The sequence below is a fragment of the Theobroma cacao genome, chromosome 1, assembly GCF_000208745.1.
Source record: "Theobroma cacao cultivar B97-61/B2 chromosome 1, Criollo_cocoa_genome_V2, whole genome shotgun sequence".
Classification (NCBI taxonomy): Eukaryota; Viridiplantae; Streptophyta; class Magnoliopsida; order Malvales; family Malvaceae; genus Theobroma; species Theobroma cacao.
Window position 1 is genome coordinate 36219415 of NC_030850.1, and position 21905 is coordinate 36241319.

General features: G+C 34.7%; 6 protein-coding genes across 6 annotated transcripts; 2 read left to right on the forward strand and 4 right to left on the reverse strand.

Annotated features, from left to right (window-relative positions):
• On the reverse strand, positions 124-1875 carry LOC18614462. The gene is made up of 3 exons (XM_007052234.2): positions 1552-1875; positions 1186-1476; positions 124-821 (listed from the first exon to the last, which is right to left on the reverse strand). Exons 1-3 carry the CDS (start codon positions 1657-1659, stop codon positions 240-242), a joined length of 981 nt encoding a protein of 326 aa, XP_007052296.2. The 5' UTR covers positions 1660-1875; the 3' UTR covers positions 124-239.
• LOC18614463 (rust resistance kinase Lr10) lies at positions 4428-7467 on the reverse strand. Its single transcript, XM_018118533.1, has 3 exons — positions 6756-7467; positions 5636-5662; positions 4428-5536 (listed from the first exon to the last, which is right to left on the reverse strand). Exons 1-3 carry the CDS (start codon positions 7465-7467, stop codon positions 4443-4445), a joined length of 1833 nt encoding a protein of 610 aa, XP_017974022.1. The 3' UTR covers positions 4428-4442.
• On the forward strand, positions 7941-10644 carry LOC18614464 (rust resistance kinase Lr10). Its single transcript, XM_018118540.1, has 4 exons — positions 7941-8703; positions 8915-8983; positions 9200-9229; positions 9523-10644. The coding sequence occupies exons 1-4, from the start codon at positions 7941-7943 to the stop codon at positions 10572-10574; spliced, it is 1914 nt and encodes a 637-aa protein (XP_017974029.1). The 3' UTR covers positions 10575-10644.
• On the reverse strand, positions 13950-14429 carry LOC18614466 (non-specific lipid-transfer protein A). The gene has a single exon (XM_007052238.2). It carries the CDS (start codon positions 14367-14369, stop codon positions 14046-14048), a length of 324 nt encoding a protein of 107 aa, XP_007052300.2. The 5' UTR covers positions 14370-14429; the 3' UTR covers positions 13950-14045.
• On the reverse strand, positions 15563-16333 carry LOC18614467 (ethylene-responsive transcription factor 13). Its single transcript, XM_018121266.1, has one exon. The coding sequence runs from the start codon at positions 16290-16292 to the stop codon at positions 15729-15731; it is 564 nt and encodes a 187-aa protein (XP_017976755.1). The 5' UTR covers positions 16293-16333; the 3' UTR covers positions 15563-15728.
• On the forward strand, positions 19250-20375 carry LOC18614468 (ethylene-responsive transcription factor 13). Its single transcript, XM_007052240.2, has one exon. It carries the CDS (start codon positions 19408-19410, stop codon positions 20218-20220), a length of 813 nt encoding a protein of 270 aa, XP_007052302.2. The 5' UTR covers positions 19250-19407; the 3' UTR covers positions 20221-20375.

The window sequence follows — 21905 nt, forward strand, 5'->3', positions numbered from 1 at the left end:
TCAAACCATATTAGTATGTGATTATGACAATAATTAAGGTATGTTTAATCAAATCTCTTTCATGCAAGACCATTAAATCTTTTACAAGCATTCTTTTTACTGCTTTGAGTTCAAGGATTGTGAAGCAAGTAACATATAAAACTTTTTCTTTTGAATTAGAAAATTAAGTCAGACATCTTTTTCATTTAAGGAAAAATACATACATGGGAGGGCTGGGGGGTTGGCTCGGGATCATTCAATCAACTAATATCCATCTCTTCAATAACTTCAAAATGCATCTGCATATCAGGAAGCCTGTCAGCAAAATAAAATCTCTCACACACCTTTAATTTCCCACCACTCTTTCGAGTTTCAGATTCAAGCAAACGATACAGTTTGTCCTTTTCATGTTGTATCCAATCTCGTCTGCTGTCACACCATTGCCTGGGAGTTCCATGGAGCAAAAAACGAATCCCTGGGGCTCCATCTGCAAGGCGTTTTGATATTCTTCCAATCACGTTTTGGTCAGTAATGTATGCACCAGAAGAGTTTAAGCCCACATCCACATAATGAATCTCAGAGATGCTGTTTAATAAGCTTTCCTTAGTCCTAGGAATTATTTGAACCTCTCCTTGGCCTCCAGATAATTCCTTAACCACAGGCTGTTCTCTTACATAACTACGATTTGCCAGGGATTTGTCTTCCAAGGAGCCAAGTTCAGTGACGAGTTGGTTAACTACAGTACCACCCTTGCTAAACCCAAGGATTAAAGCTTTGGGTTGTGATGGAGATGTACAGGTGGAACAGGGTTCCCTCTGTCCACTTGAAATTACATTTTTTGCCTGCAATAATGATTATTTAGTACATGGAAAGTCATTAAACATCCAAAACCAATCAGACTTCCAAAAATGCTTGGTCGTAAGTGTGCTGCAAGGTTCTTAGGAAACCCAAAGGGCAAACAAACTGAAGAAATGTATCATGTATGGACAATCTAACTGATGCAAATACATACCACAACCAAGCCAAGTCCCTTTTGGTAAAGCCAGATGCAAAGACATACTAGGTTTATATCTCAATTTGTTGGGATTCATCAAATTTATGTCTTTTAAATGATACAGCAGGAACCAAATGGAGCTAATTCATCCAGCAGCAGGAACACTTTAAATTCTACTATTGTTAAAAGGGTCTTGTGTTCATCAAACATACCTGTTCAAGGCAATTTGATAAGATTGAGACAGTTGATGTAGAAGCTGGGAAGCCAACAGGGGCATATGATTTAGGCTCCCCATATCTATTCACAGATGGGATAAAATCCTTGTAAACAGCAAATGGCCCATTGAAAATGGAAGCCTCGATAACCCAAGCATTGATAGAGCCGCCAAATTTAGAAACTAAAACTTCAGCTATTTTTGGCAAATCAGATAGCCTCTCAACCACTGGGTTCCTGGTCCCTTCAACTCTATCTCCATTGAAAAGTATGGCATTCGCGCAAGGCACCTAATTTACGACGATTTCGTAAGATACTGATTTCAGAGGGTGCTTCAGAGTTTGGGGTAAAAGAAAAGAACTTACAATTAGGGACTTGGAGGTTGATGAGTAGCAGAGAGATGCAGCAACTCTGTAGTAATTCCTACTATTTGGGTCTAATCGAGCCTTTAAAACACCACTCCAACGATCCATGAAAAGAAACAAGACAGCTTGCGGTATTGTTAAGGTGGGAATTCTAACATAGAATTATGTAAGTGCAGACAGAGCCAGGGAAGCCTGTCTACAAACCAAACCCAGACAGAGGAAGAGAAAAACCTTAGCTGAAGAGAAAGCTAGGAGTCGACGGTGAAGCAGGACACCGCAGGTTGACAGCTGTTCATTTCAAGCATTTCCTCATTATCAGAGAAAATGGAGAAGATTTTTTGGGCTTTTTTATTAACCAAAAGAAAGGAATTTGGGCTAAGGTGCAAAGTCAGACCTGGCTCACTAAAGTCAACATAGCCCATCTCCATTGTTCAAAGGTGCTTTCTTTTTTTTTTTTAATTTTTCGATAATTTTTATCTTAATTTATTCGTTAATTTTAAAGATAAATGAAAATTCGAGTCATTATTCAAGAATATAATCACCAATAGATTAAATATTACTTGTTTTGTTTTATGGAATGAATATATAATCACCATTAATCATTTGAATTATTACGAAATTTATGATATCAAAAATATTAGTAACTTATGATAAGAATACAAGAAATTTTTTATCAACAATTTCAAATTTTATTAATGTAATAAATACACATTGCACCATCTCTCACGATGTGCAACACCCATGACTCTCTTAGTTCTTATTAATTCTTTGGGTAAAATATTTTTATTTTTTTAAATTTTAATCGAAATTATACAAAAATTTATTAATTTTTAAAATAGATACTCTGCCTCATAAGTATAAATACCATTAACAAAAGTTATAAAAAAAAAAAAAATATCATTGTTTTTTTTATTAATTTAAAAAATTATTATTATATTTTTAAAAAAATAAAAAAAATACTAAAAAAAGGAGAGCATCGGCCAATGCTCCCTTAGGGAGCTCCGATTGGGGCTCCTTCGGTGCACTCCAAACGGGGAGTCTTTTTTTTAAACTAAAAAAATAATAAAATTATATAATAATAATTATAAAAATTAATCAAAAATAAAATTATCTTTTTATCTTTGTCATGTAAAAAAGTTGACGAAAATACAAATAATTGACTAACGGCTAAACCTATGTGTACAATAAAAAATATTTTTTTAGAGTGGAGTGTTTATTTGAAAAAATAATAAACTTTCATATAATTTTAATCAAAACTTAAAAAAATAAAGATATTTTACTTTAATTCTTTTGATTCTTGATGACTTCCATCTTAGTGGATGCTGCATGGCAAGCAAAGGAAAAATGATCACTTGTTCAGTTACTAAGAGTCTGTGAATCATGACCATGTCTAAGGTTCGTTAAAGAGCTTTGGCTTCCTCTAGCTTTACCTTGAATTATCACTTGTTTCCTCTAATAGTAAAGAGATCACAGGTGCGCCATAAGGCAGCAACAGATTCTTGGCTGATTCTTTTGCCCCAAACCGTCACTTGGTTTCTAAGCAAAGGAAGATAAGCTTCTTCCTGTTTAAGCATTTTATCAACAGTGATGCAACTGGACAAGTGACTTCCTCATTGCACTTCAAAAAGGCATCACACTGCAGACATAACAGTAACCAATCATTTTTTTCACTAGGCAGGAAAAAAGGCTTCGAGATCAAGAAATAAATCATATTAGAAACTAATAAAAAATGTTGACCTATTTATATTTTTTTAAAAAAATAATTATTTATTAATCTCATAACCGGTATAAGATACATACACTTAACAAAGGAGTTTCCTCGCAAAAAGACTTCCCCGGACACTACACTCAAAGCAAAAGCTGCTTCTAACAAACGTTCGACACCTTTAGACAAAAAAATAGGGTGCATTTCTCTAACCTAAAGCTATCTGCTGCAGCCTAAAACATAGAAGACAATGCTCAAAGGGGATATCTGAAGTTAGAGAGAATTACTTTAATGAGTTCAGAAATGATAGAAGAATCCTTGCATATTGAAAAGGGATATACATGTAACATCTGTTTATTGCTGTAAAATGTGACAATTATTTCACTCTCCATGTTAAATATGTGGGGAAAATGTATGTATGCCAAATTGGGGTAATCAGCTGCGAGAAGGAAAGAGAGACTTCAGACTAGCAACTCCAATTCACAATTATTTGATGGAATATATTTACTAGGCTGATGTTGAGGAATAAGGATCTTCATGTTTTGTTAGAGAATAATCGAACTCCTAGGAAATTAATTAGTTCAAATTTGTTTGGTTTAATTTGTACTTTGTCTCTTAGCTCTTGCCAAAGGAGCAGTGTAGAGTGTGTTGTATTAATTGTTTAGGAAATGCCGGGGGTTGTTATCCTAAGTGACTGCTTGCATGCATCTGAAGCTGTAATTTCTGTTGTATTTTGGGTGTCACAGGTATTGTTTCTGATACACCACAGTGTCTGAGTAATGATCTGCTGTATACTGAGTTCCAATTGTATTAACGCACTAAGTCTGCAGTAACTTCATGGTTACAGATTTCAGTTGACATTCAGATGTTCCTATTCAGCACATATATAAATTTACTTTTCAAAAAGTAAATGAAAAAACAGAAATAGAAAGCATGAAGGATGCAAAAATACCAAAAAACAAAAAAAAAAACAAGTATTTCTGTCTGTAACAATCTGGAACTGTTACAGTATATTACTATGACAGTGCTTAAGTATCAAACAGATTAACAAAAGCTACCATATTACACAAATTACCACTCACAATTCACAATTCTTTCATAATTTTTATGCTAGAATATGAAATAAGAGTCCTTATTTTCGCTAGTGCACAAGGGTGCACGTTCATTTTGACCAAGATTGGCCTGCTCATGGGACATTCATGTCACTTTCTTCCGAGCTGAGGGAAGCAAAAGGATCCGGTGGCAGGCGCAGGGGTAAGCTTCCTGTTCTTCCTTCCAACAACTGTATTACATTGCTTATCGAAGGACGACTGCTCGGATCCCATTGTACGCACCAGATTGCCACAACTGATAACTTCTTCGCAATGTCAGTATCTCCATCTTTTTCCTCTTTAATTCCCAAATCCTCCCCACCTGCAAGGCGATTGTAAACCCACTGAGGAAAGTAAACTTGGCTTGTGTTTTCCACTGTAAGATCCGTGTTTCTCTTACTTCCAACCATTTCAAATAACAACATACAGAAACTGTAAACATCTGTTTTATATGACACATTCCCAATGTTCCCAGAGAAATAGACCTCTGGTGCAATGTAACCCATGGTTCCTCTAACAGCAGTTATAGGCACAACACTTTCCTTCCTCGGAAGAAGCTTCGCTAAGCCAAAATCTGATATCTTAGGATTGAAGTCCATGTCTAACAAGATATTTTGTGGCTTGATATCAAAATGCAGGATTCTTTCGTCACATCCCTCTTGAAGGTACTCGATTCCCCTTGCCACACCAATGGCAATATCATGAAGCTTTCCCCAACTAAGTTTCGGCCTATTTGAATTCGCTGGGAATATGAATTTATCTAACGACTTGTTTGGCATGAACTCGTAGACAAGAGCTCGGTCCGACCCATCCGCACAATAACCCAACAATCGAACCACATTGACATGATAAATCCTCCCAATTGTGCTGACTTCATTAGTGAAATCTTCTCCATTGCCTTTGGAGTTGTCGAGTACTTTCACAGCTACCAGCACTCCATTTTCAAGCTTACCTTTGAATACACTTCCATAGCCTCCTTGGCCTAGCTTCTTCTCGAATTCATTTGTCATCTTTCGAAGATCTGCAAATGAGTATCTTGTCGGATTGAGAGGCCTAAGATCTTCCAAAAATTTCATAATTTTCTTTCGATTCTCCAGCACTTTTGCTCTTCTTGATCTCAAGTACAAGATAATTAATGTGACCATGAGCGTTAGAGTAAGAATTCCGACAGAAATTCCGATGCTTACTCCTGCAGACAATTCATAGCTGATCATAAATTTGGATGTAATTTGTATATCACAATGTAATACAATAAGAATACATCTACTCGGGGTATATATGTACTTACCTTTATTGATATGCCCTGATGATTTCTCTGCAAAAATCAGAAGATAATGATTATTTAATTCAATATAAGAACATATATAATCGAGGTATAGACTTATGTTTGATTATATGTTCAAGCGGTAATTTATCCGCAAAAATCAAGCATAAGGAGTTAGAAAACCAACATTTCCATGTCTTTGTTGAAATATAGAGAAACTAATTAAAGTTGGAGCTTATAAACTAAAAGCATGTTAAACTAGCCATAGGAAGTGGTGGTTCTGGAATTCCAACAACGTCTGATTTGAAGCTTAATTCATTCTTGGTATTAACAATTTTTAGAGAGGAATGAAATTTCACTTGCGAGATAAAATAAAAAAAAAATTGTGTCGAGATAAAAATACTATATGCATATATAGATATAGTATAAAAGTAGTACATGAGAACATTTTTTCTTGTCAATATAGTAGAAAGATTAAAAGAAAAAGAAATTGGTGGATTTAAACATTTTCATTCTTAAAATCCAATCACCCCATATAAACGAGAAGAGAGTATAAAAAGAACATTAATTCAACTAATTATTAATGATAATTTAATTTATAATTTTAGTAACTATTTTCTTAATCTATCAATTGTATTAAATATGGGGAGAAATAATATGAATTTTTCCCTTCCCTCCATTTTTTTTTTCATGCATGCAAAATATATTGCTTGTAAATTGTTTAGTAAGAGCAAAGAGAACAGATATGGGGACAAATACATTGCTTGTATTTTGATCAGCCTATTTAACTATTATTTTATTATTAAATTAAATTAAATATTAATAATTAATAATTTAAAATTAAAAATATATTATTTATATATTAATAAAATAATTTAATTAGAACAGGTTAGGCTTCAAAATCAATGCCAAGCTTGACTTGAGTGGGGGAGGCCCGCCAGCCTAGATAAGTTTCTTAGCGCTTGAACGCTTTTAAACTTTATATTAGAAACGTTGTGGTAATTATTATAACTAAAATGAAATTAGTGGTGTTGTTTGAACATCACTATCTTTGCAGTTGAAATTTGGCTCTCACCCCATCCCAAGAGTCAATAAAGCAATATGCTAAATACCAAAAAAGGAAAAAAAAAAAAAACAGATGTACCTTCATGCTGGGGACTTTCGTATGGAGGAATATGTTCAGTGAAACATTCGACTTCCAAACTGTTATAACTCTTGAATCGACATTTTCCTCCTCTGATTCGACAATCAGAACCGCACACCGGGATTTTCCACGAAAGTTTTGTAAAATTATATAACGAATATGATTCCCCCATAAGAGATTGGATATCATCAATATAAGACGGGGTAACATCTGCAATGGGGCGGCAAGAGAGAAGATCTTGACTCACGTAAGTTGAATCAGAGACACCATAAACAGGATGACTGGAACTGCTGAGACAATCTATGTGTACTACATCTTGTTTTTCAATTCTTGACGAGCAGTTGAGCAGTATGGAATGATTCCCGAAAATCGTGAAAGGACTTGTTGGGAGGGTCAAGTTTATAAGCCTTCTCGCCATGCAACCCTGGGGGTCACCCATGTAAATTTTCTGGTCATCATAATCTATTTTTGCTACGAAAAACTGCCCTGATTTTGGAATTTCAATCAGTGTTTCATTCTTCTCAGAGCAGGATAATTCAAACCCTGGGTAACCACAACTCTCTGCCTGTCGATCCTTGAGCCTAAAGGGAAAACGGATCGGAGGACCTTCTTCACTGCAAGCTGCATCTGAACATGATTTCCCTTCATCTCCATGGCACAAATGTAAGAGAAAAATAATTAAATGAAAGGCTATAACACTCTTTGGAGTCATTTTGTATAGGGCAGAGCGGCTGAATACAAAGCAAGCATAGAAACTCTTCAAGGTTAGTTAGACTATATCAGCACTATCTGAAAGCCCAGAGACCTCCACGTAAGAAAACTTTTCTCTGGTTTTTGACGTTATGAATAGCAAACGGCAGTCCCTTTCACCGAAAAAGAAAAATCATCACGATGAGCGTGGATTGACCGGCACCTCGCCCTTTCCAGGTGGATTCCTCTCAATGCCTTCACACGAATCTTCAGGGAAACACAATAAACAACAGTAAGCCAATTATGTAGTAGTAGAATTGGCCAAAAAAAAAAAACCACAAATGCATATAAACCACTCTTAACAAAAGAGAGGTAAAAGAAAGGAATTACTAATTGGTGTTCGATAAAGAAATAAATAAATAAAGGGGATACTGATTCTTGCAATTACAAACTATTCAAAGTGAGTTCAGGACTCCATTTGCTTCACTTCTCGCCATGCCAGTTCTTAACCTCCTAATTATAGCCTTGTTCTTCCTTCCAATTTGCAATTCTATGAAAGAATCATCTTGTTCTTCTTATTGCGGAAATTTATCAATACAATATCCATTTCGATTGAGAACTGATCCTGCAAATTGCGGACATTTCTTGTATGAACTTGCTTGTGAGCATGAGCGTACCGTGCTAAAAATAGATCATGGTAGATTTTATGTCGAATCCATCTCATACGATAACGAGACCCTTCAAGCTGTCGATCCTGGTCTAAAGAAAAATGACTGCTCCTCCCTTCCTCGTTATTCCTGGACACAAGACAACATGAGTTATGTTAATGTCTATAGAGACAGCGACTACAGCCACAAGTGGTTAGTTCAGCCATATTCGTCGCCGGATACCATGGTGTATCTTAATTGTTCAACCACAGTTAATTCTTCGGAATATCTGGACGCATCTCCTTGCATAACTAATTCTTCCCTACCACAAGCTCACCATCTGTATGTTTTTCTTGGAAATCTGCCAGCAGCTTCCCTCTCCTACTCTTGTGACTATTTCATGATGACTCCGGCGGTGATTCAAACAATTGGAAATCTCACATATGCTGATATCCACAAGCAATTGACCAAAGGATATGAGCTTTCATGGAGTCAATTTTTTTGTTTAATTTGTGCATTCAATGGAGGATATTGTCTTTATTCATCTAACCTTGGTGAATACAAGAGCGACAAGAGAATCTGCAGAAGAGGACCATTGGCGAGTGTTAATTGTGAGTAAGTATCCTTAACGATCTATTTTGTTTGCTGAGAAAATGTATTTAAGGGTATAAACCACTGAACTATTTCGATAAACAACCGCTAAGGCATCAACTGAGAAAGATACCAAATTTTCTTCCCATGCCCCATTTGTCTGGTTTGATCATTCTTTTAACATCACCTTTTCTGATTTATAAATATTAAATAATGATTTATCTGTTGCAGTTTCAGGTGTTGGACGGTATTTGTGGAGCAAAATAAAGGGTAAGCCTCCAAAATTGAGCACAATACAGGGTAAGCCTCCAAATAACTTTACTAATAATTCATTGACTATGTAAATCTGCATAAACTTCATCGAAATCATGTTGATCTACGTTTTAATGTAACAGAGACTCAAAAATTGAACAAATGAATGAACCCTGGTTTCATTGAAATTTAACGTTATCACTTGTTTCTTAGCATGAGTCTAATCTGTCCCCACGCACCCTCTCCTCCTTCTGTGTGTTACAGGCTGCGTAGGACTCGTACTGGAAATTGTTGGTGAGTTTTTCATAGAACATATTTCAGGCTAGAACATGACATTTTACATAACTCAATCTGTTTTCTAGAAAGTGAAAGATCCTTCTATCCCCTTGCACAGTTAATGAGGAGCTTGCACGAAATTTGTGAACTCCTCTGGGAAAGAAGGTTTTAATCAATCTTTATAGATACCAATGATGAAGGCATATATGCCAATGATAAACAGCATTTGGCAAATATCATGTATAGTAGTATTTCTTTTTAGTCTAATTGTTTATGAACTGGCATTTGCATTTGTTTTCTACCATGTGAAGGGTATTTTACTGTGGCAAGAACTACCGTTGGAATCCTATGCATGTCTGTCTTTCTAATTTATAAATGGCGGAAAAGCGCATCCATTGATGAATATGTTGAAGAGTTCTTGCGAAACTATGAGAACCTCAAACTCAGAAAATTCTCCTACTCTGACATCAAGAAGATGACTGGAGGCTTCAAGGAACAACTGGGTCAAGGCGGCTTTGGCTCTGTGTTTAAGGGAAAGATATCAGATGGTTGTCTAGTTGCAGGAAAGAGGCTGACAGAGGCCAAGGGCGATGGGCGAGATTTCATGAATGAAGTGGCAACAATTGGGATAGTCCGTCATGTAAACGTGGTACAACTTCTTGGGTTCTGCTTTGAAGGATCTAAAAAGGCTCTCATATATGAATACATGCCCAATGGATCTCTCGATAAGTATCTGTTCTCTCAAGAGGATGTTTGCGCTTTAAGTTGGAGCAGAATGTATGAGATTGCTTTCGCCATAGCTCATGGGATTGAATATCTACACCGAGGTTGTCCTGTGAGGATTCTGCACCTTGATATTAAGCCTCATAACATCCTTCTTAACGAAGACTTTACTCCAAAAATTTCTGATTTTGGCCTTGCCAAGTTGTATCCAAGACATGATAGTGTAGTTTCTCTGACAAATGCTAGAGGAACTATGGGATACATGGCTCCAGAATTGCTGTATAAAAATATTGGAGGCATCTCCACTAAATCGGACGTTTACAGTTTTGGAATGTTGTTGATGGAAATGGCTGGGAGAAGAAAGAATCTCGATCCGTTCGTGGAGAATTTGAGCCAAATCTACTTCCCATCTTGGATTTATGATCAGCTAGAACAAAAGGGTGAAGTGGAAATCAAGGATGCGACAGCTGAGGGAAAGGATATTGGCAACAGGATGATCATAATTGCTCTCTGGTGCATACAACTGAAGCCTGCAGATCGTCCTTCCATGACCAAAGTGGTGGAGATGCTTGAAGATACTTCAGAGCCATTGCAATTGCCTCCCAAGCCTGCTTTAGCTCCAGACAGGAAACGTAGCTGAGGGTCTGGAGAAATCTACGATAAGGAATCTCTTTGATGAAAATTCTCTTTAATTCTATGTGTGTGCTTGTTCTTATTCTTATTATGTGTATCTGTAAGAACATATTTACAGTTGAACAACCACCAATAGTATCTTAAAATGACAGTGCTCAAGTATCAAACAGATTAACAAAATACCATATTACACAAATTACCTCTCATAATTCACAATTCTTTCATAATGTTTTTGCTAAAATATGAAATAACAGTTCTTACATATTTCTTTGAGAGCATAAGTTTTGTATTTAACTGGCACAATATGCTTTTACTAACTGCCAACTTGTTTTTCTTTGGGAGCATAAGTTTTGTATTTTACTGGTACTTTATCTTCTTCTAAAGAATCAAAATATATAGTTATTGGACCGGGCATCAAGGGATTTTATAGAAATTTAGAAGGTGAGTGCATCACTTGTATTAAAATTCCATGCTGATATCTGAGTCTCAGTAGTTGCAATGTGATTCATCACATTAAAATACAAAACATTCATTGACTTGATCAATCCATTTCTTTTTTTCATTTTTATACTTTGAAAATGTCAAAAACCTGACCCATATAAAATAAAAAAATAAAAAGAAAATTTGAATATGAAATGCGTATAAATTAGTTATTAGTGCTTAATTTGTCTTTCAAATTATGGTAGTTATGAATATGGAAATGGTTGTGAAGCTTTGATTTCTAATATTGCTATGGGCTATTAATAGAAAACTAAATAAATTTTTATTAACTTTCAAATTTTATTAATTCTATAAAAAATTTTAAATACACGTTATATGATCTCTCTGAACATATAATGGATATGAATCATAATTTGAACAAATACGACATTAATTAAGATAATCGAGGAGATGAAAACACTCACTGGCTTCTTCACAGCTTTATTTCTTTTAATTCCCGGTGGCTTCCCATCTCAGTGGATCCTGCATTGCAAGATAATGGAAAAGGAAACAGTGTTCAGCAGAGTTTTGATCATGGAATAATAGAATTGTAAGTACATATCACTTGAAAAAATAAAAAACTTAAGCTTGGCAATTGGTGTTGTTGGCGATTGGGAAATTAACTTGAACATTGCATTTGGCAGAGAGGGATGAGGCTGCATCTTCCTTAATTGTGGGAAACGAGCAGCAGCTTGCTTAACAGTTGCAGGCCTCTTGCTTGTCTGCGGTGGTCTCAGCAATTTTCTGGAGTCTCCCCACACTACCATAGCACTGAGTCGTGGGATTACCGGCCCCTGAGGTAAGGTAAGGAATGCAAGAAGCCAAACATTCGATGACTTGATCACACCTCACGGTAGCCTGTCCTGGCTTCACCATGAACTGAACAATGGCTAGCACGACTAAAACTGAGATAAAAACACCCTTCATTTTTGCTTGTCTGAAAATGGAAATAGAATGTGAAAATCTTCGACCGAGCTCTCCTGTATAGTTGTTTAAGTTTGGGTATGCACTGTTGACGGGAAATCTCCTTTGGGGTATACATATAGGATTTTGGTGATAACAAAGACATAGAGTGTGCGAGTCATGGCCATGGCTAATTAAGGTTAGTTAAAGAGCTTTGGCCTTCCTCTAGCTTTACCTTGAATTGTCACTTGGAATTTCCTCAACTAGTCAAGAGATCAGAGATGCCATGACGATGGCAGCAATAGATTCTTCATTCTTGGCTGATTCTCTTCCCCCCGAACTGTCACTTGGTTTCTAAGTAAAGGAAGATAAGCTTCTTCCTGTTTAAGCTCTTATCAACCGTGATGCAAGTGGACAAGTGACTTTCTCATTGCAATTCAGACAAGCATCTCACACTGCTGACATAACCAACCGTAACCAATCCTTTTTTTCACTAGGCAGGAAGCAGAGTTTCGAGATCAAGAAATAAATTATTTTAGAAACTAATCAAAAAAAAAAATGTTGGCCTATTAATTTTATTAATGGAGGATATGAAAAGTCAGAGAGAATTTACTTTAATGGGTTCAGAGATGATAAAATTATCTTTATATACTAAAAGAATTTGTTCATGTTTTGTTAGAGAATAATCTAACTCTTAAGAAATTAATTAGTTCAGTTTGTATGTTGTCTCTTAGGTCATTATTCAACAAGGATGCGGACTAGAATAATATAGAAATTAATTTTTTCTCAAAAGGCAAGAATTTTATTCAAAATTCAAAAAATCGAGGGATGAAATTATACAACCGAATATAATAACAAAAATTAAGAATAAAAAATTCAAAAAATTAAACAGTTACAAAATATCCATCAATCTGCAATGAAATTAATTTTTCTTTTTTAACAATTTAAAAGTTTAACATAATTAAGCACCCAATTATATATATTTTTTTAATTTAGAAAAAAAAATCAAATTCTACTTTTTAAACGAAGAGATTATGCATCAATTAATGAATTAAATATGTAAATATCAATTATATATATGTTTAAGAACTCACTATAGCCTTAATTAATCTATGCACCAACCTACTGTGGGAATCAAAAGTAACCCAACAAAGACAATTCCCTAGTGAATATTTTACTTATTAAGTGCTTGTTTAGCCTGACTTTTTTTCAACTTATTTATCTTTTAAAAATAAAAGTCAGGCTAAAAATAAATTTTGAAAAGCTCTTAAAAAAATAACTTTTTTTAAAAAATAAAATTTTGAAAAAAAAAAGAGCTTAAGGAAAAGCTCATATTAAGAGTTTTTTCTTCTCTTTTTTCAAAAAATGCAAGAGAATTTTAATTTTTGTTTTAAAAATATTCTCATCTGTTAAAAATAATTACAATATTACATTTTAAAAAAAATATCTTTTACGATAATTTTAATCAAAATTATAACTTATAAAAAAATTTACTAAATAATTTTAATTAATTTTAAAAATTATTATTTTTTATAAAAACTTTATAGTAATTTTTAAACTAAAAAAAAAACTAAATCAAACAAGCTCTATGAGAGAGAGTATGAAAAAGCTACCGACGACCCGTCGCCTCACCAACAAATCGCGAAGAGTCAGAGCACTTTTTCCATGCATCAAAGGTGCTAGTAAACATGGCCACCCGTCTCTGACCATTCCCATGTGTCTCGTACTCTCCCATGGCATCAAGTTCACACGCAGGCTTTTTCTTTTAAAGGGAAACGAAGGATGGTTTTGTTTAGATAATGAAAGAAAAGTTACATGTTTAAAGTTTAAGGTTGTACGAAAAGAAGGAGCCAGACTCTTTAATAATGATTTTACTAAAATAAATAAATAAATCATTTGTACGTAAAATTTGATTTTCGTCGATTCATCAATAAACGAATTAATTTTTTTAAATGTTATTAAATGACAAATTAAAACAAAACTTAAACATGTGCAACTATGGAGATCAAGAGGGGTTTTTATTTTGTTTTTCAAAAAATTTTATAAATTTTTAAATTCAAAAATCGATAGATTATAAATTATATCATCTATATGATTACTTTTTGAGAGAGATGTGTTGTCCCTCAGCAGGGAGAGATGCGGCGGCGTCTTCCTTCACGGCGGGGAGACGAGCAGCAGCGTCCTTAGCACAGGTGCAAGCTTCTTGCTTGTCAGTGGGGGTTTGAGCGATTTTCTGGAGCCTCCCCACACCGTCGCAGCACGCCGCCGTGGGATGCCCGGCCCTTGAGGTAAGGAAAGGAACGCAGGGCTCCAAAGCATCATCAACTTGTTGACAAGTTACGGTGGCCTGGACTCCAGGCTTCACCATGATCTGAACCATGGCTAGCACCACCAAAACTGAGATAACACCACCCTTCATTTTTGCTGTAGTAAGAAGACTTTTCTGTTGTTTTGAAGGTGAGCTTTTCTCTTCCTGCGGTGATGCACATTGGCAAGCCCATGATGAGCTTATATATAGCAAGCTTGAGACTAGCAAAAACAGTATAGGTGTGATCCCATAACTCTTTGCCGTTACAAAACTTTTGCTGCTTCTTTTGCTTTCAAAGCTCATTTGGCTTCCCTAGAAGAGTAAACAGGGTATGCTTTTGCATCATCTCTGCTCTTTCAGTTACTTTTCTTTAGTGGCCCTCATGAAATGTCAAGTACCTCTTGCTTTTGTTCATTAGGGAAGCATTTATCTAACCTGCATCGTTCAAGATGAAAAAAAACTATTGTCACGGTAATTCCGATGCGTGCATTGAATAAAGTATACATAGGGTTTGGAGATCCGGTCTGACATGGAATCCCTCAAAATAAACTTTTATTTTTATTTTATTAATCAAGTTTTTATATTTTTATATATTAAATAAATCTTTATTGTTAATGATTAATTACATTTCATTAGTTAAAATAATATTTATTATTTTTATGTTCATTTAATGTTGACGTTTTACACGTGAAGAGTGAAATTGTCACATGAAAATATCGTCATGTCATATCACTATCTATTATAAAATGTTAACATATTACGTTAGTACCACATAATATATTTACAAATTATAAGTATCATTTTAATTAATGACAGTTAGTTAAACATTAGTTATAAAGTACTATTTACTCCAAATATACGAGAACTTGGTTGATCGAAGTAAAATAATAACATTTAATTTGAATTTTCTTGAATTGTTAAAGGGTTTTCATAATTATTATGCCATTAAATGTGAACCTTTATGCTTAAACTAAGTCACAAGCTATCAATATATCACTCTCTTTAAGCATTTAACTAATTTAAAATTGTTAGAAAGAAAATGAAAATTATATATATATATATATATATATTGTCAACATAGCACTATATTTTTACAACAAGTAAGCATATTAGCAATTTTTTTTTTTTTAGTCTCGATCCATGTATAAGATATTTAAATCTTTGCAACAACTAATTAAAATAGCATATATATTCCCGAATCTATTATACATCAGAAATCAAGTGAAGTAGTGTTATAAAAGAGACAAAAGAAATAATTAAGATTGGAGAAACATAGACTGTCATCTATGATCAAAATTATTTCATGTAGGAAATTCTGAAAAGCAAACCGAAAACATCCTGCTTTTGTTTTTTTTATTTTTCTTGATAAAATTAATTTCTGTAATTAAACTCGTCATAAACTTTATGTATTGAAAAGTAATAGACTGAATTGAAATGAAAGCATCAAATGAAGCCTGCTCCACCGGATTTTCAAGAGGTCATGTCTGGTGAGCGACGCCTTGGGCACACTCGAACAGGTTCAGAACTGTTAGAGCCGATCAAGTGAGGAAAATTGAGCTTCGCTTTGGAGCCACGAATCTCGAAAGCAGCTTTATCGTAAGCCAAAGCTGCGTCCTCGGGCGTCTCGTAAGTCCCGAGCCAAAGCCTCGCGCCTTTCTTCTTAGGGTCCCTTATCTCTGCCGCGTACTTCCCCCATGGCCTCCTTCTCACCCCCCTGTAATTTACTCCTTTTCCACGCGCCGGCCCTGCAGCCTCTCCTTGGCTCGCCTTCAGTGGCGGCACCTCTGCTTTCTCAGGCGCTGCTGGGGAGTCAGTAGGATTCGACGGAGCAGGACATCCAGAGCCAAACTCGCTGCCAAGTTTCAACGGCTGAGTACTGGCATTCAGGAGAAGGCTAGTGAAGCTAAAAGTCCTGCCAAAGTCTGAAGATTTCAAAGAAGCTTCAAAGTCATCAGCGAGAAGATCTTCGCTGATGGAGTCCAAGAGAGCAAGATCATGATCAGATGCTGATGCTGAGGTACTCTGACCCCACATTTTTCTCTCTTGGGGTTTCTGATGAACAACAGGTGTTGGACTTGGAAGACAACCCTAAACCTGGCAAAAGTTGCAACAAACAGTTGTGGACTTAAAAAGGAAGAGGAATCTGCCATTTGTCCACACTTTTTGGTTATTTTAATGGCACTTTCTCTGTTTCTAAGAAATTTCTTTCTGTCCTTTTATGAAAAACTACAAGGTTTTGTGAAACACGTGGTCCTAGTGATTGTGAAATTTTACATAGAAAATTGTTGTTGGAATCAATTGAGTCATCCTTACATTGGCGTGATGACTAAGGATATGTTACGCAAAAACAACACCGTGGGTCTTTGTTAATTACATTTTGTCATCAAATTCTTCACTTAGGGTAAGAGACAAGTTCTCATAAGTCATGAACTACTCTTTGGAAAAATCCATATATTTCTCTATTTTTTTTAACAAATACCAATTTCAATGGACTCTTGGAAATGAGGACATATTCTTTCCTATCCATTTTGGTTTAACTAAATATCCAAAATTTTCCTTTTTGTCTTTTTTTTTTAAATATCTCATATTAAAAAGTATTAAATATCCATAATATTAAAAAATTTCATTATATAAAATATGAAGGTGAGTAGTACTATGTTTTATTACATTCAATTAATTAATTATACTTAGTTATCTACAATAAACATAGTAATTAATATCTTTAATTATTTAATTATAAGCACATACTAATAGGATTTTTTATCATATTTCAAATACACACATCTTATATTTGATAATTATTTATAGTTTTAAGATAAATGTGTTTTTTTTTTAAAAGCATGAATTTCATATACATTAAAGAAAAGAAAAATCGAAATATCGACTCAAGTTTACCACCATAAACTCAACTGCAGACTTGCATAAGTAGTAAAAACTAATTAGTAATAGTCATACAGTTAATTTTTAAAGAATGATACCACCTTCAATCAGTTTAATTAATTTATACATAACTCTGAAATTGAAAGGTGCTATCAGGAATAAAATCTAAATGATGGATTTGTTTTTTCCTTTCTTATTTATTTTTTCAGTACTGCTCAAGAATATTTACATTCACCTGAAATTAAACAATTAATGCTGATTACATGCTAAAAAGAAAGACAATATTTAAAAGATTAAAATACCAAAAAAAAATACCCACGTGATTTCCACATGCTATATTAAAATTAAAAGTAAGCAATCGTTAGTTATAAAATTCTCAACACCTGGGCCATGGCCAAAAGAAAAAAAGGAATATATAGTAATTGAACCCCATACCATTGAAAAATGTAAGCATCTGATGCCTTTTTGACATCTGAAGCTCAGAACACCCATCTAGCTCTACCCTTTCTTTGTTTTTATTATTGGGTTTTCCATGGAAGATGTTAACACTGAAGCTGAAAGGTATAACATTTTCTATGATTAATAAGTTAAAATAATTAGTAAATTACGGAAGAAACGTGGATCAAAGATCGTGGAATCAACTTTTAGGATGTGGAAAATCTTTGTGTTCAGATCTTTGGCTTGGAAAATTATGGACGATTTGCTATGACTTATCTTGGAAAAAGGGTTCCTCTTACTCGGTTTCTATGAACTAGATAAAAAAATCTTGGACTGACTTAGAACAATGTTTCTGGATCGATTTCAAATCCCAGAGGCATGGCAATGTCAACCTTGACTAACATAATATGATTCACGTACCCTCTTCATAAGTCTTTACCATCACACCTTCTGTGATGTTCTGATTTGAGGAATTGGTACAAGAAGCTTGCTTGTTTATATTAGGGCAACAAAACCTACTTTGTTGAAGACATAGTCTAATTACTTTTGTTCCATATATTTAATTCTTTCTTCGGGAAACCTTTGAATTAATTTCTTTGTTTATGATGAAGAAACGAGTGGGGAAAGAGTAAGAAAAATACATATGCTGAAAGTTGAGTTCCATTTTCTTCTTCCTTGTTTCTACCCATAGAGAGATTAAGTTTATTTGTTACAGAAGTTTATATCGGAAACATTTATCAGTGGGTTATAATTAAATTGTAACTTCCATTTGTTTCAATGAAATATTTACGGGTTTATAATAGAAATGAAATCTCATATCAGATAAATAAAAAGTACGAAGGGATTTTGAGTTTATAACTCTTAAAACTTTTGAATTAATTTCTTTGTTTATAGAAACAAATGGGAAAAAAGGTATGAAAAATATAAAGGCTGAAAATTTTATTTGAGTTCAATTTTCACCTTCCTTGATCCAACTTGTAGAGGGATTAAGTTTATGCACAATCAAAAGTTAAGTGAACTAATTCATATAATTTACTATTACATGATGCAATCTAAAGCAAAAAAAAAAAAAAAACCTTTGATTTTAAGATGGGATCGGGCAATATCCATTCAACTACTACCTTCATGTCTTATTTTGGACTTTCTATCCTAGCTAATCAATTGATTGACTATGATCAGTAAAATTAATTGAAGGGGCAATTCCATTGGTGTCCCTTATAATAGTAATTAAGTATATACTAAACATTAAGCTTATTAGCTTAGAGCTAAAATTAGAAAAGAAACGACAGTGTTCGAAGATAGATTAAATTATTAAACTGTTAAACGTAAAGTTACGTTCGTCATCTAACAGTATTAGGTGCTTAGTGTTGTCTAAATAATTATCTAATCAGGTGATCTCAACTCACAAATTCTTGGAAATAAAAACAAATTAAAATATTCCAAATCAACAATCCTTTCTTAAATTTTTTAATAAAAGAAAGAAACGTGCTGTTTTATATCAATTAAATAATAATTAGTGCTACTATGAAACATTAAGGTTTAGTTAAAGAAATACAAACATGTGATCGAAATCCTCCCCCACTTCAAATTATTTAATTCCTCAGAGCTGCAAGGGAACATTCATGGAAATGGCTGGAAAAGTTTAAGGAATTCAAGGTCTCGTTAGTTCTTATTAGATTAGATTGTTTCCTCCTATAAAAACCATAATATCCTTCGCCCAAGTCATCGCTCACACTCTGAAAATCACCCACAGTTCCCAATTTTCGAGCAACAAAAGCCCAAAACGGGAAAAGGTTCGTGACTTTAAGCTGATCATAAAGGGAAAAAGAAAATGAATGTGGAGATTATGTCAGGTTCAGAATTCAACATCCTTGAATCTTTTCAATGCTATCTCCTTGATGATTTTGAGGAATCTCAAGCAGCAGCAGCAACAACAACTACCAGCAATCTTGTTGTTCTTGAACCTTCCTACAACCGGAGTTCAAGTTTCAGTGGTGTTTTCTTGAACGAAAGTTGGGGTGATTTGCCTTTAAAGATTGACGATTCCGAGGATATGCTGGTTTACAGTGCTCTGCGGGACGCGGCAAACTCTGGGTGGAGTCCCTCGAACGAGGTTGATAATTACACGCCGGTGGCAGTTGAAGAATTAGTGTCGACGACGACCAGGGAAATAGAGAAAGAAGAATCTAAGGTGGAGCCTGAGACCAGCGTGCCACCGAGGGGGATGCATTTTAAGGGAGTGAGAAGAAGGCCATGGGGGAAGTACGCGGCGGAGATTAGGGACCCCAAGAGGAACGGTGCTAGGATTTGGCTCGGGACGTACGAGACGCCCGAGGATGCTGCCTTGGCTTACGACAGAGCCGCTTTCAAAATGCGTGGGGCTAAGGCCAAGCTGAATTTTCCTCACTTGATTGGCTCCAACACTTGGGAGCCAATTAGGGTAGGCGGAAGGCGCCGCTCACCGGAATCTTCAGCTCCGACGACGGCGTCCTCATTGAGCGATTGCTCGCGGAAGAGAAGGAAGAGTAGTGCAAGTAACTCCGATCAGGTTACAGCCAAGCTGCGGGAAGGTGCAAGTTTAGCTGCGGAGGTGATTCAAATGACTACTCCTTGGACGCTTGGCGACCAGTTTTGGATTATCTAGCTAATTAACTTAATTAATAAAATCCAATCTATTTTCTTTGGATTGAAATAATATTAGTTGAGAAATATAAACACAAAAAAAAAAATACTAATAACAGGTTAAGATCTGATTTTTTTCATGACCAGAAGAGGTCATTTGGTTCTATATATGTATTACCACTAAGGGGTTCTTTTTTTTTTTTTTTGAAACTTCTTGAAGTAAAATTGAGAAGTGAGAACCTTTGTAAAATTTAAGTTGTTGTTTGATTGTTCTAATAAACAATTTGGTTTTAGTTTACATATATTTATCTTGTTCACCATGATCGTGATTTTACTTTAAAAAATAGTTTATTTAAATTTTGATAAAATTGATGAGGTCGTAATTGATTAATTTAGTAATTAATCTATAAATTATAAAATAACAAAGTCATAAATCTTATATTGTCTACACTTTTTTATATGCTTGTTTCCATTCATCATGCAAAAATTTGATTAATTAGTTCTTTTTCTTTATTTTTCCTAAGTAAAGTAAACATATCGAATCACAAATTAATAATAATGTAAAATTTGACCAAAAACCAATCTTATTTTTAATATACCAACATCTATCTGCCACATATTAATTAGTTTTTGATATTGATTACATTCTATCAGAGCACCTAAAAATATAGGTAACATCAAATTCGATTTAAATTTATTGTCAAATGATTTTAAAAATTAACGCATCCAATCAATATCAAAAGACAAACATTTTACGTCTAGCCATCCGCATCTTGACAACAACACCAATGTACGTTTGTCCTCATTGATTTTGTATGTTTGCCTCAAATGTCTGTTAAAGTGAAAAAAAGAGCAACAAATTTTCAAAGGAGGTGAGCGATCAAAGACTTAAGCAAAACGAGTAGGACAGGCTCCGACATTGGTTTCCCAAACGAGATACTTGGTCAAAGGAAAAGCTTAGAACAAACCATGAACTCCATCTGAAAATGATGTTCCAGCTAGGTTGGCCTTGATACATGTATCCTCTCTCTCTCGCCATTATTTCCTTTCTGTTAGGATAGTTTTGAATTGTGATTTAATTAGGATTGTTTGATTCTAATTAAATTAGTATACCTTATAAAATAGTCTTTAAATCTAGTTAGATTAGAATAACAATTCCTAATTCTATTAGGATAAGATTCTTAATTATATTAGGATAAGGTTATTGTATTTGATACTATAAAAGGACCCTATGGGTTAAAGAATAATAATCGCCTAGATTTAGAGAGAGTGATTTAGGTGTAGGTGGGATAAAGGTTATGAGTTTGAGACTGTTCTTGTAATCTTCTTATTTTTCTCTTAGTGAATTTTTCTCTGTTGTTGTGCCCGTGGACGTGGGTCATCAAAAGACCGAACCACGTAAATTCTTGTGTTCTTGTGGGTGTGCTTGATTTCTTTCTTTTTTTATTCTATTGAATTGGGTTAGATCTGGGGCAATTCTTTAGAGACAATTCCGCAATTTCCCAACAAACTGGTATCAGAACTTCAGGTCTTGGATCAATCTGAATCTCGCTATGGCAACTTCGTCGACCAAAGTATGAGATTGAAAAGTTTAATGGAAGAAACGATTTCAGCCTGTGGCGTGTTAAGATGCGCGCATTGCTAGTGCAACAAGGACTGTTGAAGGCACTGAAGGGAAAAGAACATCTTCCCTCGAATTTATCTGAT